This window comes from Cherax quadricarinatus, chromosome 66 (assembly GCF_038502225.1).
Source record: "Cherax quadricarinatus isolate ZL_2023a chromosome 66, ASM3850222v1, whole genome shotgun sequence".
NCBI lineage: Eukaryota > Metazoa > Arthropoda > Malacostraca > Decapoda > Parastacidae > Cherax > Cherax quadricarinatus.
In genome coordinates, this window is record NC_091357.1 from 14045450 (window position 1) to 14062139 (window position 16690).

Here is a 16690-nt window from a genome sequence, read left to right on the forward strand (position 1 = left end):
GGATGTGATCCTGTATATACAGCCGGGTATAAGAGTGATGGTGGGTGGTGGAAGGATCCAACCCTCGAGTGTGCCGCCTCTACTGTGTGCTGGTGAGCAACAAGGGTCTGGTGCCTGGCCCTGAGACAGTGTCTACCACCACTCTGGTTAGTATGGTGTGTTTTGTCCTGTCTATTTTTACTTGTCTGCTGCATGATGCTCCTTCCTGCTGGTGTGGTGCATCAGCCTGTGTTCCCTTCATTCTTTGTCATCATCTAAAACTCCAGTTTGTTTTTTTCTGCCGCTTCTTAATGCATGATTCAAGTTTGTTTATTCAATTTTATTCCCAAATGGTCTACGTTAGGGAAAAAAAAGATTAAATTTTCTTTCACTCTAAATGATATCCGTCTTGTCTGCCTATGTATATTCCAAAACACACCATTATATTTTAATTATCATTGTCTTGTATTCATAAATATAGTTCGAGAGAGAAATAATCTTAAAAACATGAATGGAACTACCTAACAAATTCTTAATTATTTTCTAAATTCGAATAACCTGTTAGAGCCTAATAGTCATTTAGAGAGTATTTTCAAAACTTAATTATTTTCCTTTATTACACTGGTTGATGCACTTCACAAACCTTCAGAAATACGTAGTTATTTAACTTTTTTTTTCCGTAGTATTGACCAAGTGCACAAAAATAGAATATTTAATATCTGGACGAAAAAAATATCCCAGGCAAACTTACTGTCTGCTATAAATAAAAACAGATGTACAACTTAAAAAAAAAACTGATAAATTTCTCTAGTATTAAGTAGTCTGTAACCATTAAATTTAGTCTGCCCATAATGTCATGGCACTGCAACTCATTATTGTTAAAATAAAAAAAAATTATTGTAATTACATAATCTCAATGTAAACTTGCAAGGAAATGAAAATTTGTATTTGTAAACCGAAACTTCTTAACAACATACCAGTAATAATCTAATTCCCAAGTACAAATGTGTGTTACAAGGGAGGTTTAAGTAAGCCTATTTAGTTACAGGTACACAAATAGTTACACAAATTATCAGCAATTCTCTGTGACTAGTAGGTTTAGCACTTTGTTTTGATTATAATAGCACAAATTATCATACACAGCAAGTTAATTTTAGGTACAGGTACACAAGTACACTATCATACATAGCAACATGTGTAAATTACTTATGATAACTCAAAAAAAAACCCTGACTTGTTTCCATTAGGGCCCTTGAAATTTCCACTGGTTCTGAGACTTGAAGGGCTCTTGGTTAATGGAATTGGACTTAGGGTCTACCTAAAGAATAGACACATGCTCAGCAACTGGGTAAGATGTGATTTTGTTCAGATTTTTAACCTGGAAGGTTAGCCATCCATGATAACCCAATAAAATCAATGAGTCATCAGGGACTCTTCTTAATTTCCATTTGGGTCTTTTAATCTAGTCCCCAGGATGCAACCCACAACAAGCAGCTAACACCCAGGTATCTACTTACTGCTAGGTGAACAGGAACAGCAGGTGTAGGGAAACATGCCCAATGTTACCATCCATGCCAGGGATCAAACCATGGACATTCAGTATGTGAGTTTAGTGCATTGTCAACTAAGCCACAGGTACCTGCTGCCAGAGGTGCTCTCCATGCTAGTAGTTTTCTTTGTGCTTAATATTTTATTACAAGTAAAATTATGTTTTTTTATACTGCAAAAAGAAATAGCTTGAGGTAGTAAGTAGTTATGGAAGTGTCCTCTGTACTGAGATTCCATGATGTTGCTGTGTTTAATGATTATCCTAACATCAGTACTTGTCAGGTACATCAACACCATGGAATCTTGGTATAGAGGACATCACAACTACTTATTACCTCTGGCCCAACTCTTGGGCATGATGTCCTTCCACTGGGAAATCCTGCCTCTCAGTGACAGTGCCTTCTTCATTTGACTCCACTATATAAACTCGCATTTTCCTGCCTGTGCTTCAAATTCGTCAACACTACAGTACCGAACACCTGCTGCTAGGTTGAGACTGATTATCTCGGCTACCCCTTCAATCTTCTGTTTGTCCCTGTATTCATGAAGCTGCTGGTTGACAAAATGTCTCCATAATAAAGATACTCAGTTGTTATACATGTCTAATTCTTCATGTTGGTATTGTATATTATTGATGTTGGGTTACATTCTACGTACTAGAATTCAGTCTGAATGCCTCCCTTCACAAATCCTTAAGTGCTGTATGACCACCTGTGAGTTTGGCATTTTCCCCATAAATATAAAATTAATACAGAGATAAAATTACAATATTTCTTACATACAAAAGCCCATAGTTATACAAAGCATTTCAGGCAGACTTAAACTTGCAGTGGTACTAATATAACAAGACACATTGAACACACAGTATACAGTAAACCCTTGATTTAATGGGCTTTGGAAATCTGGAATGAAATTCTGTCAGTTGATGGGTAACTGACAGAGTCTTGTTCTGGAATTGTCTGTATTGTTACTTGGACAAAACAGTCATCATCCACCTCAGCAACCACCACTCTGCCCTTCTTAGTTAAATTGAGATTTTACTGATGTACAGTATTTAATTTTTGGCAAAATATTGTAGATCCCTAATTTTTACCAAAAGTTTTTCTTTTTACATTTAGTAATTTATGCAAGAGAAAGGGTTACTAGCCCTTTGTTACCAGCATTTTAGTCGCCTCTTTATCACACGCATGGCTTACAGAGGAAGGATTCTTTTCCGCTTCCCCTTCGAGATGAAAAGAAAAGTAAGTGTTTATGAAACAAAGAAAAGACACCAACAATCCTACCATTGTGTAAAACAATTACAGGTTTCCATTTCACACTCATTTGACAGGATGGTAGTGTGTACCTCCCTGGGTGGTTGCTGTCTATCGGCCTGCTACCTAATAGGGATTCGTGTTGTGCAAATTTAGATTTTGATCAAAAGGATTTAGTTTTCTATTTACCAAGTGTTAATACTGCAGTGTCTTGTGTTAGATGTGGAAAATGTTTCCAAGTGGGAATCCTAGTGAAGCTGCCTTCAGAGAATGGAAAGGCATTGATGGAAGAGGAAATTCACGAGGAGGTCGAGGAAGAGGTCGAGGCAGATTCAGAGGGAGAGGAAGAGGAAGAGGCAGTCAAGATGGTGTTGGAAATGTTGATGAATTACCCAAGGACATGATTGAACCCTGTAAAGTGTACATTGGAAATTTACGACCCAGAGTAAGTATGTATTTTATTGTAATTTTTCTTTGTACATGCTTGATTTTTTTTTTTTTTTTTTTCTTACCTTCTATCACTTGTTCTGATACTTTGTGTTTTATAATCTTTGATCTTAACCACTTCCAGTAGTAGCGAGTTGGAGAGAAGAATTCAATCGGGGGGGGGGGGGGGGGGGGGGCTTGACAACCTAGTAGTATGCATAATTTGGGGAGAATGGGAACACTTCCTACAGTTTGTATCTCCCTTTGAGTGGGAGCTAAATAATCCTTCAGAACAGATGAACTGATTTTAGAACTTTGTAGGGATACTTATATACCTAACACCTGGCTTTATATATGGATGATTCAAGGTCTCCAGAAGGCACAGCATGTTCTTTTCTCTACTGAAATAGAGATAATTTTAGTTGGTTTCAAGACCGGAAGTAGCCTTAAATCGGGTTGAAAGTAGTGGAAATATTTGATATTTGACGATTTTCCTGAATGTGGGTATGGCCCCCTACACCCTGGTTTGTTTTATGCATTTTTACTAGGCGAGATTCAGTTATTGGGACCCCTGTAAACCATGACCAAACATTCCTGGTTATGTTTTTATCTGAAAAATAGGGTAAATCTTTTCATTTTTTGTGATGAGTTCAAAATGGAGAGTAAATGTTAATATAGGAGATATGAGGACATGATTAATGTACAGAGGAAATACTTTAGTGCCTGGAATTTATAAATGTATGTTTTCTTAGTGAATTGAACTTGAACAAACTGTTGTTCTTATGGAACTTGTATATAAGTACAGTACAGTAGTTGTGGTCCATTGAATACTCTGTTGTATTCAAATGTGTATTCTACATTACATTTAAATAAAAATATATATATTAAATTATTCAGTTTATTTTAAAATGTTTAGTTGACTTTCTATGGTGAACTGGTGATGGGTAAGTTATTACACTAATTTGAAAACTTTGGATGGACTCTTTTTATACTATCTGTTATTTTGTATTGTAATTCTGTGTAACATAAAACTTCTATTACCCAAACAAGCCTCAGTGAAACATGAAAATTATCTTACCTTCCATAGATTTTTACACTGCCAGGCCATGAGTGGTGCTAACTAGCTTCCCACTTTTCTTGCTAAGGGTAAGTGGTTATCCATTACACTTTCTTACCTAACTAATGGTTTCCAAAATTTTACCTAAAACTGCTTAATATATGTAAAGCACCCACATGTATTTAAAAAGTTTTAAAGAATATTAAATGCATTAATAGCAAGATTCCACAAAAAGATCAGTGTCATACATTATCATAAACTACGTATTGTAACACATTCCTTTGTGATATATCTACTGGTCAATAGTATTTCCACATTTGTTAACATGTGGTGATTGATAATGGAGGGTGAGCAGGTGTTTAAATAAGAAAATTGTAGTGGAATTAAACTGAGTGCAGCCTTTATATCAGTTGGTTTTCCAAACACGTTGCTTATTGTAAAAGTTCCCTTTGCTTGCTAAGCAGTGCAAAGTGGCATTTATTTGACTTATAATGAAGCAAGTCTTCTGCCAGCTCTTGCCCCAGTCATATCAACGTATTTGAGAGAAGAGGTGGAGGCACGTTATTTCACAGTTGATTCGGCTTTGGCTTGGCTGAAACACATGGTGTAGCCATTAATTACAGTATGGTACTTTGTTTCACTAAATGGGATTTTGTCTGCTCATGCATAGATCGTACAGAGTAAAGGTACCAACTATTCAGGTATACATGAACCCTATCATTGTCCAGACCCCTGATCTGAAACCATCCAAGAATTTAAAAAAAAAAATTCTTAGTTTTTCAAATGAAATGATAATCTTTATGAAGGTAATAAAACAAAAAGTATGAAATTTGATGGAAAATTGATGAAATTACACTTTTGTGAATTTTGCTGTGTCAGCCATATTTATGCATCGATGATTTTACCCATTTTGAGTCCTATTTTAGGCCAGTTACATTGTTCCAGTAGACCAAATTCTTAGCTGTTTTGCTAGTATGTCTTCCATTTTATCAGTTGAGCACAAGAAACCACCCAACCAACTTTTTCAACTACCCAGTTCAAAATAGTGTCCAGAATAAACAATGCAGGCATTCCTGGCACTAAAATGACATTTACTCTGTTTATTAGTTGCATTCCCAGGCTTTCCACGTGAATTCCATTTTAAATATTGATTCACACACAATTTTTATTCACAAAAAAGTAAGATTTACTCTTATGCATTATTGTAATAATTGTATAAATAATGCCAGTGCATTTGTGAATGCATATTAGACCAACCATTGGATGCATGTTGGGCAAGCGAGATGATTTATTTACTCAAGTATTGGCAAAAATTGAACATCCCACTATTTTGAGCTCAATTTCAAGCTACTTTCAGTATTGAAAACAATCAGTCATCTCTGTTTCTGTAATATATTTTCAATTCTATCAGATGAGATCAAGACGCAGAATACAACCATAAAAAACATCCAAAAATACTGCAAAATCGCTATTTTAAACCAAAAACATGGTTGCAGTTTTTTCCCCATTATTCATTGCGTGGGGCAGTACTATTTTTATATGGTGCACACTTATTGCATGAACCCATTCTCTCATCTAGGCTTTTCTGAGTGAGCTGAGCTCATGGTGTAGAACAACGGCATGGACAGACTGCAAACCCGTAGAACTACGACACAGACAGTGAAAGGGTTAGAGAGGTAGACAGAAATTTGCAGGCTCATAATATTAATTGGAGTTAAAGCCAGAGTTGGTAACACTCTTGTGTGCGTGTGCACGTGTGGGTGTGTGTAAAAGTCAGTACATATTTTGTTCAACTTGGTAAGGAAATGTCAACAATGTAAAAATGTAAAGCTACATGTACCCAGTATGTCAGTAACATCCAACTTTGCTACATAGGCATGTGTTGCCTTCCTGTGTTCTTCAAAGTGCTTCAAGTGACGACTAACAGAATATGAAGTAAACTATATTGTATTAATTTTTTGAAGAATTTCAGTGGCAAATGTGAAATGTTGAGAATGCAACCCTATGTTTTCCATATGTTCTTCACAACCCATAATTCTTCCATAAGGCACTTGTTTTTCAGGCATGTACTTTTAAATTATGAAAATGTTTACTATATCTGTAATATAAGTTCTGTAATCATCTGACATGTTCCGTAATAGTTTAATTTCTGATATGCTTTTTTTTTTTTTCAGATTACCGAGAAGGATTTGAGCACAGCATTATCACACTATGTAAAGGTGGTGAAAGCTATCATCATCAAAGATAAGAACACAAGACGAAGTAAAGGATATGGTTTTGTCACGGTTGAAAATCCTGAAGATGTGCAGACGTAAGTGTTCTTTAAGGTAAATAGGTGTCACTTACTATAAAAGCTGTTTTACAGATAGTGAAAATGAAGTTTTGATGCTATATTTACGCACAATTTAATTTTAACCCTTCCATAGGGCACTACCAGAAATCTCAGATTTTCCAAATGATTTGAAAAACCTTGTTCCTTCAGTTGGAGCATCAAAAAGGTGTATACATCTGTCTTGTAAAAGGCATGCCAATACTACATTTCAGATGCCCCTCCAAATTGCAGTATTCCCACCTCTCCTTCAGAGATCAGGCACTACTTCTCACCTCCAGGACTAGTCCAACTAACCGATTTTCCTGAATCCCTTCGCAAATATTACCTCACCTTTATGTGCGATAATAGGATAAATCTCGCTACATTGGGAATGTCATGCATGAAAGCATAGGTATGTAAGAAGTTAAGGAGTGGTGGTCAGCATATCTTTCACTTTCAGCAAAACCAATGAATTACTTCTGTAGTGCTTTAGTTTGAAGCAAAAGACTTGGCAGACGATGCAACATCCCCCCAATGAAAAGCAGGGGTGTCACTAGCACGTTAAGAGACCATACAATAAGTGTCAGGGGTCCGAGACTGTTCAACTGCCTCCCAGCATACATGAGGGGGATTACCAATAGACCCCTGGCAGTCTTCAAGCTGGCACTGGGCAAGCACCTAAAGTCGGTACCTGACCAGCCGGGCTGTGGCTCGTACGTTGGTTTGCGTGCAGCCAGCAGTAACAGCCTGGTTGATCAGGCTCTGATCCACCAGGCCTGGTCACAGACCGGGCCGTGGGGGCGTTGACCCCCAGAACTCTCTCCAGGTAAACTCCAGGTAAGTGGCTGTGGTCATCAGTTGTCAGTCCTTTTTCAGTATGTGAATGGCTGAAAACAGGTGGAAACAACAAAATTGAAGGTGCATATTGTTAGCTCAGAAAATTTGCAGACTTCCATACCTGCAGATTTTGATTATCCAATGTTTTTGTTGAGCAACTAGCAAATTGATTTAGTTATCAATTATTTATTGACTTGGTGACTTGAACTCCCAGATCTCACTATTCTGGTCAATATTTTATAGAAATGTCATTAGTAACCAGGTTAGTGACAAAGAAATGTTGCCCTTGAAACAGAAAATAACCCAAATCCAAAACAATTTGCTATGCCAACTTAATTTTGTATTTGTGGTTTCTACTTTCACAAGACGTCTAGAAATGTAACTACTTTTAATTTGTAGGGGTAACCATACTGTGGAAGAGGTTCTGTTAGTTGATTACTTAGTGATTTTTTTTTTTTTTTTAAATATTTTCCTTAAAAGGTTATGTTGCACTTAATCTTTCATTTCAGATTGTTAAACTTAAAGTATGGAAATCTTTACATACAAGGACAGCAAATGGTCATTAAACCAGCTAGAAAACGAGTTACACTGCCTGGGGATGACGATTTTGTGCGTCGCCCTCTACCTGATCGCGACTTTGATTTAAGCCTTCCTGATCCAGACAGTCCTACCATTCACATGCTTGTAGACGATGTTCTTTACAAGATCCTGGAATATTTATCTATACCAGAATTAGTGAGCTGTGAAAGAGGTAAGCTTTTTTTTTATTAACACATCGGCTGATTCCCATTAAGGCAGGGTGGCCCAAAAAAGAAAAACTTTCATCATCATTCGCCCTATCATTGTCTTGCCAGAGGGGTGCTTTACACTAGTTATACAACTGCAACATTAACACCCCTCCTTCAGAGTGCAGACACTGTACTTCCCATCTCCAGGACTCGAGTCCGGCCTGCCGGTTTCCCTGAATCCCTTCTTAAATGTCACTTTGCTCACACTCGGACAGCACGTCAAGTATTAAAAACCATTTGTCCAGAGGGCTGAGGAAGGGTTGTTGAGGTGGTTCGGACATGTAGAGAGAATGGAGCGAAACAGAATGACTTCAAGAGTGTATCAGTCTGTAGTGGAAGGAAGGCGGGGTAGGGGTCGGCCTAGGAAAGGTTGGAGGGTGGGGGTAAATGAGGTTTTGTGTGCGAGGGGCTTGGACTTCCAGCAGGCATGCGTGAGCGTGTTTGATAGGAGTGAATGGAGACAAATGGTTTTTAATACTTGACGTGCTGTTGGAGTGTGAGCAAAGTAACATTTATGAAGGGGTTCAGGGAAACCGGCAGGCCGGACTTGAGTCCTGGAGATGGGAAGTACAGTGCCTGCACTCTGAAGGAGGGGTGTTGATGTTGCAGTTTAAAAACTGTAGTGTAAAGCATCCTTCTGGCAAGACAGTGATGGAGTGAATGATGGTGAAAGTTTTTCTTTTTCGGGCCACCCTGCCTTGGTGGGAATCGGCCAGTGTGATAATAATAAAAAAAAAAAAAAATTGTCTCCATTCACTTATATCAAATATGCTCACACATGCTTGCTGGAAGTCCAAGCCCCTCGCACACAAAGCCTCATTTACCCCCTCCCTCCAACCTTTCCTAGGCCGACTCCAACCCCGCCCTCCCTCCACTCTCGAAGTCATTCTGTTTTGTTCCATTCTCTTTACATGTCCAAACCACCTCAACAACCCCTCCTCAGCCCTTTGGATAATAGTTTTGGTAATCCCGCACCTTCTCATAATTTCCAAACTATGAATTCTCTGAGTTATATTCACACCACACATTGCCCTCAGACATGACATCTCCACTGCCTCCAGCCTTCTCATTGTAACATTGATCACCCATGCTTCACACCCATATAAGAGTGTTGGTATAACTATACTTGCATACAATCCCCTCCTTGCTTCCATGGACAAAGTTGTTTGTCTCCACAGACTCCTAAGTGCACCACTCGCCCTTTTTCCCTCATCAGTTCTGTGATTCACCTCATCCTTCATAGACCCATCTGCTGACACGTCCACTCCTAAATATCTGAATACATTCACCTCCTCCATACACTGTCCCTCCACTCTGATATCCAATCTTTCATCACCTAATCTTTTTGTTATCCTCATCACCTTACTCTTTCCTATATTCACTTTTAATTTTCTTCTTTTACTTACCCTACCAAATTCATCCACCAACCTCTGCAACTTCTCTTCAGAATCTCCCAAAAGCAGTGTCATCAGCAAAGAGCAACTGTGACAACTCCCACTTTGTGTTTGATTCTTTATCTTTTAACTCCACACCTCTTGCCAAGACCCTCGCATTCACTTCTCTTACAACCCCATCTATAAAAATATTGAACAACCACTGTGACATCACACATCCTTGGCTAAGGCCTACTTTTACTGGGAAATAATCTCCCTCTCTCCTACATACTCTAACCTGAGCCTCACTATCCTCATAAAAACTCTTCACTGCTTTCAGTAACCTACCTCCTATACCATACACCTGCAACATCTGCCACATTGCCCCCCTTTCCACCCTGTCATATGCCTTTTCCAAATCCATAAATGCCACAAAAACCTCTTTAGCCTTATCTAAATACTGTTCACCTATGTTTCACTGTAAACACTTGGTCTACACACCCTCTACCTTTCCTAAAGCCTCCTTGCTCATCCGCTATCCTACTCTCCGTCTTACTCTTAATTCTTTCAATAATAACTCTACCATACACTTTACCAGGTATACTCAATAGACTTATTCCCCTATAATTTTTGCACACTTTTATCCCCTTTACCTTTATACAAAGGAACTATACATGTTCTCTGCCAATCCCTAGGTACCTTACCCTCTTCCATACATTTATTAAATAATAGCATCAGCCACTCCAAAACTATATCCCCACCTGCTTTTAACATTTCTATCTTTATCCCATCAATCCCAGCTGTCTTATCCCCTTTCATTCTACCCACCGCCTCACGAACTTTCCCCACACTCACAACTGGCTCTTCCTCACTCCTACAAGATGTTATTCCTCCTTGCCCTATGCACAAAACCAGAGCTTCCCCATCTTCATCAACATTTAACAGTTCCTCAAAATAATCCCTCCATCTTCCCAATACCTCTAGCTCTCTATTTAATAACTCTCCTCTCCTATTTTTAACTGTCAAATCCATTTGTTCCCTAGGCTTCCTCAACTTATTTATCTCGCTCCAAAACTTTTTCTTATTTTCAACAAAATTTGTTGATAACATCTCGCCCTCTCTCTCATTTGCTCTCTTTTTACATTGCTTCACCACTCTCTTAACCTCTCTTTTCTCTCCATATGCTCTTCCCTCCTTGCATCACTTTTACTTTGTAAAAACCTCTCATATGCTAACTTTTTCTCCCTTACTGCTCTCTCTGCATCATCATTCCACCAATCGCTCTTCTTCCCTCCCGCACCCACTTTCCTGTAACCACACACTTCTGCTGAACACACTAACACTACTTTCTTAAACCTACCCCATACATCTTCTATCCCATTGCCTATACTCACACTAGCCCATCTATCCTCCAATAGTTGTTTACATCTTACCCTAACTGCCTCCTCTTTTAGTTTATACATCTTCGCCTCTCTCTTACTTTCTGCTTCTATTTTCCTTGTATCCCATCTACCTTTTATTCTCAGTGTAGCTACAACTAAAAAGTGATCTGATATATCTATGGCCCCTCTAAACATGTACATCCTGAAGTCTGCTCAACAGTCTTTTATCTACCAATGCATAGTCCAACAAATTACTGTCATTTTGCCCTACATCATATCTTGTATACTTATTTATCCTCTTTTTCTTAAAATATGTATTACCTATAACTAAACCCCTTTCTATACAAAGTTTAATCAAAGGGCTCCCATTTTCATTTGCACCTGGCACCCCAGACTTCCCTACCACACCCTCAAAATGTTTGTCCTACTTTAGCAATTAGGTTCCCTATCACAATTACTCTCACTTGGTTCAAAGGTTCCTATACATTCACTTAACATCTCCCAAAATCTCTCTCTCTCTCCTTTACACTTTCTTCTCCAGGTGCATACATGCTTATTATGACCCACTTTTCACATCCAACCCTTATTTTAATCCATATAATCCTTGAATTTACACATTTATATTCCCTCTTCTCCTTCCATAACTGATCCTTCAACATTATTGCTATCCCTTCCTTAGCTCTAACTCTCTGATACTCCTGCCTTAATCCCATTTATTTCTCCCCACTGAAACTTGCCTACCCCCTTCAGCTTTGTTTCACTTAGGGCCAGGACTTCCAACTTCTTTTCATTCATAACATCAGCAATCATCTCTCTCACCCTCTGCACTACACCCATGCACATTCAAGCATCCCAGTTTTATAAAGATTTTCTTCTCATTTTTAGTAAATGTGTACAGGGGAAGGGGTTACTAGCCCATTGCTCCCAGTAGTTTAGTCGCCTCATACGACACTTATGGCTTATGGAGGAAAGATTCTTTTCCACTTCCCCATGGACAATAGAGGAAAAAAAAAAAATAAGAGCTATTAAGAAAAAGAAGAAAAACCCTAGATGTGTGTATGTATATATATATGCATGTGCATGCCTGTGTAGTGTGACCTAAGTGTAAGTAGAAGTAGCAAGATATACCCATTATCCAGTGTGTTTGAGTCAGAAAAGAGAGACCAGCAATCCTACCATCATGTAAAACAGTTACACGTTTCTGTTTCACAGTCACCTGGCAGGATGGTAATACCTCCCTGGGTGGTTGCTGTCTACCAACCTACTACCTCAGAGAGGTAAATTGCTCTTGTGAAATAGTTAGAGAAGTATTCTTATGCTGTTTCATGTATGTTTTCCCATACATTTGTTATGAGCCTTGTTGTGGTACTGAAGAATGTTTTCTGGCCTGGTATTCTGTCCACCCTGTGGTCTAGAAATTCAGAAGTAGGTAGTGTGTGTCCACATACAGCACAGTCAGGTGGAGTTTTGTTGCTGCTCGGGTCATGTTAGTGTCCCAAGAAATGAACTGGGGGATCCTGAGGCGAACTGATGTAGTGAGCCCACTCTACTCTAGCCTTCTGCTTTTCCTGGCATCCATAAATAATAAATTGCATGCTGTCAAACTTGTTTGGGTTTCTGATTGTCTTAACATCACTCACTTTTGCAAGGCTACTCTGGCCTATATATCAGACACGTGCGTATTACTTTTGGGTATCTCGTGGAAAAATTCTCAGCACTACTCTGTGAGAATCTCAAGTTCTGTTGTCAGCTCGCCATCTCTTAATAAACTGTCCTGTCTGTCAGTAAGAGCACACAATTTGCTTCCGATGTCACTGCCCTAACTCGCTTTATCTGACCTCGCTGACAACCCCACCTTTGACAAAGACTCTGTCTTCGACTTCGTCAGCGACTGCTTTATTACACCAACTTATCATAGTTTCCCTTTAGTGCTCCCACCAGCCTTGCTAATTCTGCCTCTTGCATACTCCTAACCCTCATTGATCTCTGATCTTTGTAAATTTCTTCTTTAGCACATTCCACCCTGCAGCACTGTATGACTCTTGTGGGTTTAGTGCTTAGTTTTGATTGTAATAATAATTGTTTCACGTGCCTAGTGTCTTATGATTTCATATGAACATAGGAACATGATTATGATTTCATATTCAAGTGAGGATGTGCCTATACTACATTGATACATTTTGTCAAGCTTGGTAGACAAACCCTGTGCATCTTTCACTTTTTTGTGTGTACTAATTAGTGATTACTCAAATCTAGAAGCTAATTTAATATTGGGTTTTAAAAAACTGGTTTCCTTTGTCATCAGGTGAAGATACTTCTTTTAATTTCCACAGCTGTATTGAAAATCTTCACAGAGTAATGTAGAATTTTAAATATATTAGTCTAATAATTTTTGTGTGTAGCACTGATACTGTATTCTTATAATTATTCACATAAGATTAGTGGCATTATTTTAATTTAGTTTTATTTTATTTAACAGTGTGTCGACGGTGGCAGATGTTGGTTCATGGGATGTTTACAAAAATGAGTTCATTGGAAATAGCACCAGAGAAATTAGGGCTGTATGGACCAATAACAAGTCCCATTCTTGGTAAACTGCTCATTCTTGCTGGCCTTACTCTGAAATCACTTAAGGTGCAGAGTGTGGATTTCTGCAGTAAACGACACGTCTTGAAAATAATAGGTAAGCATATTATGTTAGCTATTAAGAAGTCAGTTGAGTACTGTACTGCACTACATTTCTTTGTACTAATAGGCATCTGATTTATTTCTTTGTAATTAAAATCTTTTTATAATTTCTCGTTTTAGTAGTATATTTAGTTGTTTCATTTATTAGAATAAAAGTGCTGTGCTTTAATGTATTTGCCTCTGAGTTTTGTGGGGATGATGAACTTGAGCTTGTAGTCACACCTAACCTGTGAGTGACAGGCTGTAGAGCCCTTCTTTTGCATGTTTTAAATAATTTTTTTGTTTCATTCCTGAGTTTTTTTAGCTGTTTTGTATTTGTACCACTAAGGGTGGCATAATTTGTATTTTGAAAGATGTTGCAAGTGTATGGAATACAGTGGAAGGTTACTGAAAGCATTTAAAAGTTTTTGAGGATAGTGAGGCTCACTCTAAGATATTTAGGAGAAAGGGATAGTATTTTCCAGTAAAAGTAGGCATTCGACAGGGATTTGTGATATCACTTTAATTGTTTAACATCTTTATAGAGGGGGGTTATTAAAGTGGTGGATGCTAAGGCATTGGGGAGAGGTGTAGGATTAAAGGATATTGAATCAAATGCAAACTAGGAGTTGTCAGTTGCTTTTTGCTAATGACAGGCGGCGTTTGGGAGATTCTGAAGAGGCATTGCAAAGGTTGTAGAACAAATTTGGGAGGGTATGTAAAAGAGGAATTAAAAGTAAAAAAATAATGAGCAGCAGGATAATACATTTAGATAATGAACAATTGGATATCAGATTAGAAGAAGGGAGTACGGAGAGTGAATGTGTTCAGAGATTTGGGCATGGACTTGTTGGCAGACAGGTCTGTGAAAGAAGACATAAACCATAGAATTGATGAGGGAGGGGGAGAGTTGGGTGGTGCATTAACAGACTTAATATTCATACAGGGTTGTTTTTCTTATTTTGAAAGCTGTTGTCTTTAACACTACATATAAAGAAATCTGATGATAATACAGTTGATTCAGGGTGTGACATACTGGTAAACATGGATATAAATCTGTGATTTTCTTTGGTTATCCTGGCTGAAAAATATACATAAAGTACTTCGTAATGTGCTTATGTGTGTAATGTGCTTATGTGCCCTTGATGTGTGTTCTCAAAACATTTTGTATAAGGGAATCTTATGATATTACAACTGGTTCAGGGTGAGAGTCCCTTGGAAACATGGAAATAAGTAAATTGACCATATACATACTTCGTAATTTACTTTTTGTTTTCATAACATTTGTGTGCCCTCAAGACCATTGTAAAAAACGAAATATGTACTTGGTACACATGCCTAAATAAAAACACTTATTCACTTAGAGATGAAGAGTAGTATGTCATGTATTGTTGACATGAACCCTGGGTCATCATTACTCATGAAGGACTGTGAGGACCTGCCTGGCCCTACCTTTTTTCTAGGCGTGACAAGGTGATAAGACACCCAGACACTTCAGCTGAGGCATTAAATGTCAGCAGGGATTGAATTGGAAAACACAAAAGTTATGCATAAATTTACAGGAGACACAGTAAAGTCCCTTTTATAAATTTTATAAATTTATAGGAGAGACAGTTTAAGGTTTAAGAAAATTTACTTGTATATGCTGATAAAATTTTTAGCAAAACTAATAAGAGAGATGACCTGGGAAAGTGAACAAGATTTCATTCAAAGACTGAATTTCTTATGCCATTGTCAACAGCATTTATGAATGTTATCATTATACAAAAGTACTTAAATAGGACAGACTTGAACATGATAGTGAAAGAGGATAAAAATTGAGGTATACCCATAAAGTATGTATTATATTAGTGCTGTATGAATATTATTTCTTAGCAGTGAGTGTTAATGCATTTGTGAGGAATCTCCCTTGAAGGGGATTACCTATGGTTGGTGAGAGACTCTTGATTTAACTATCAAACCTGATTACCTCCCATTTGCCAGATGTTATATAATTTCTAAAGGTTAAATTCTTCATTATTAATAAAATAATAGCCTTTGGGTACTCCTGCACCTCATTCTTTAAGAATGTTGTTTTAATTATTCCGTATTCACAGGTCAGTTATGTCCTGCACTTCAGTGCCTTGATGTTACACAAGCTTATGGTGTTAACTTCCACAACATTGGTGCACTTAAAGCTAACTGTAAAAATCTGACAAGCTTCATTGCCAAGGTTCGTCCTAAGTTTTTTAGTATAATTTAATGTCGGGCAGTTTTTAGGTCTAATTTGTAAGACATGTATATAAGAGTGTAAATACATGTAAGCCTCAGTTTAACTTGCTATAATATTACTTAGCTCTAAGCACTCTTTACCTTGGATTATTCAGTGATTCTATATAATGTACACAAACTTTTCAAGTGTCACTTACCTCTTCCAAAATACAAACTGTCTCATTTGCACACACAATCTGGGCATATGTCATTGACTTTTTTTTTTTTTTTTTTTTTTTTTTTAATGCATCAGCCATCTCCCACCAAGATGGGGTGAGCCCTCAAAAAAGGAGAAACACATTTACTATCATTCACTTAATTGCTGTTTTGCCAGAAGTGCACTGACATGAGAATTCAGATGACTGAATTGCAATATCCTCACCCTTCCTTTAGTGCGGGTGCTGTACTTAAACTTCCAAAACCCAAGTCCATTTTGGCAATTTTCCCTTAACTCCTTCATAAATGTTACGTTGGTCACACCAACAGCACTTAAAGCCATAAAATCCAGTTCTCTCTCTTCTCCACTCTAATGCACTCATACAAGCCTGTTGGATATTCAAACCCCAAGTACTTGAAACTAATCATTTCCTTAACCCTTCCCTCTCCCTCTACTCTAGATGTATATACCATCACTCATTCTATTCCACTCCATCCTCTCTAAATACCCAAACCACCTCAACAACCCTTCCTCAGTCCTCTGAATTATTCTTTTGGTAACTTCACATATCTTTGAATCTCCTATCTTAATGTTTTGCATTGTATTCTCATCATACATTCTCAAACATTACATCTCTACTTCCTCTAGCCTTGTTATTGCTG

The 16690-nt window shown here is 37.9% G+C and overlaps 1 protein-coding gene across 4 annotated transcripts in view; it reads left to right on the forward strand.

The window, feature by feature from the left end:
- Positions 1-3: 3 nt before the first annotated feature.
- LOC128704101 (uncharacterized) overlaps positions 4-16690 on the forward strand; it is a 67693-nt gene continuing 51006 nt past the window's right edge. For 2 of the 4 annotated variants that reach the window (XM_053799127.2, XM_053799130.2), the window contains exons 1-6: positions 1298-1327; positions 3001-3225; positions 6438-6574; positions 7921-8162; positions 13434-13637; positions 15718-15833. In XM_053799127.2, the coding sequence (XP_053655102.1) occupies positions 1313-1327; positions 3001-3225; positions 6438-6574; positions 7921-8162; positions 13434-13637; positions 15718-15833 (939 nt within the window). In that variant the 5' untranslated portion in view covers positions 1298-1312. Of the gene's footprint in view, positions 147-1297; positions 1328-2987; positions 3226-6437; positions 6575-7920; positions 8163-13433; positions 13638-15717; positions 15834-16690 lie in introns of those variants that run through there. The other 2 variants (XM_053799128.2, XM_053799129.2) reach the window with 2 other exon arrangements.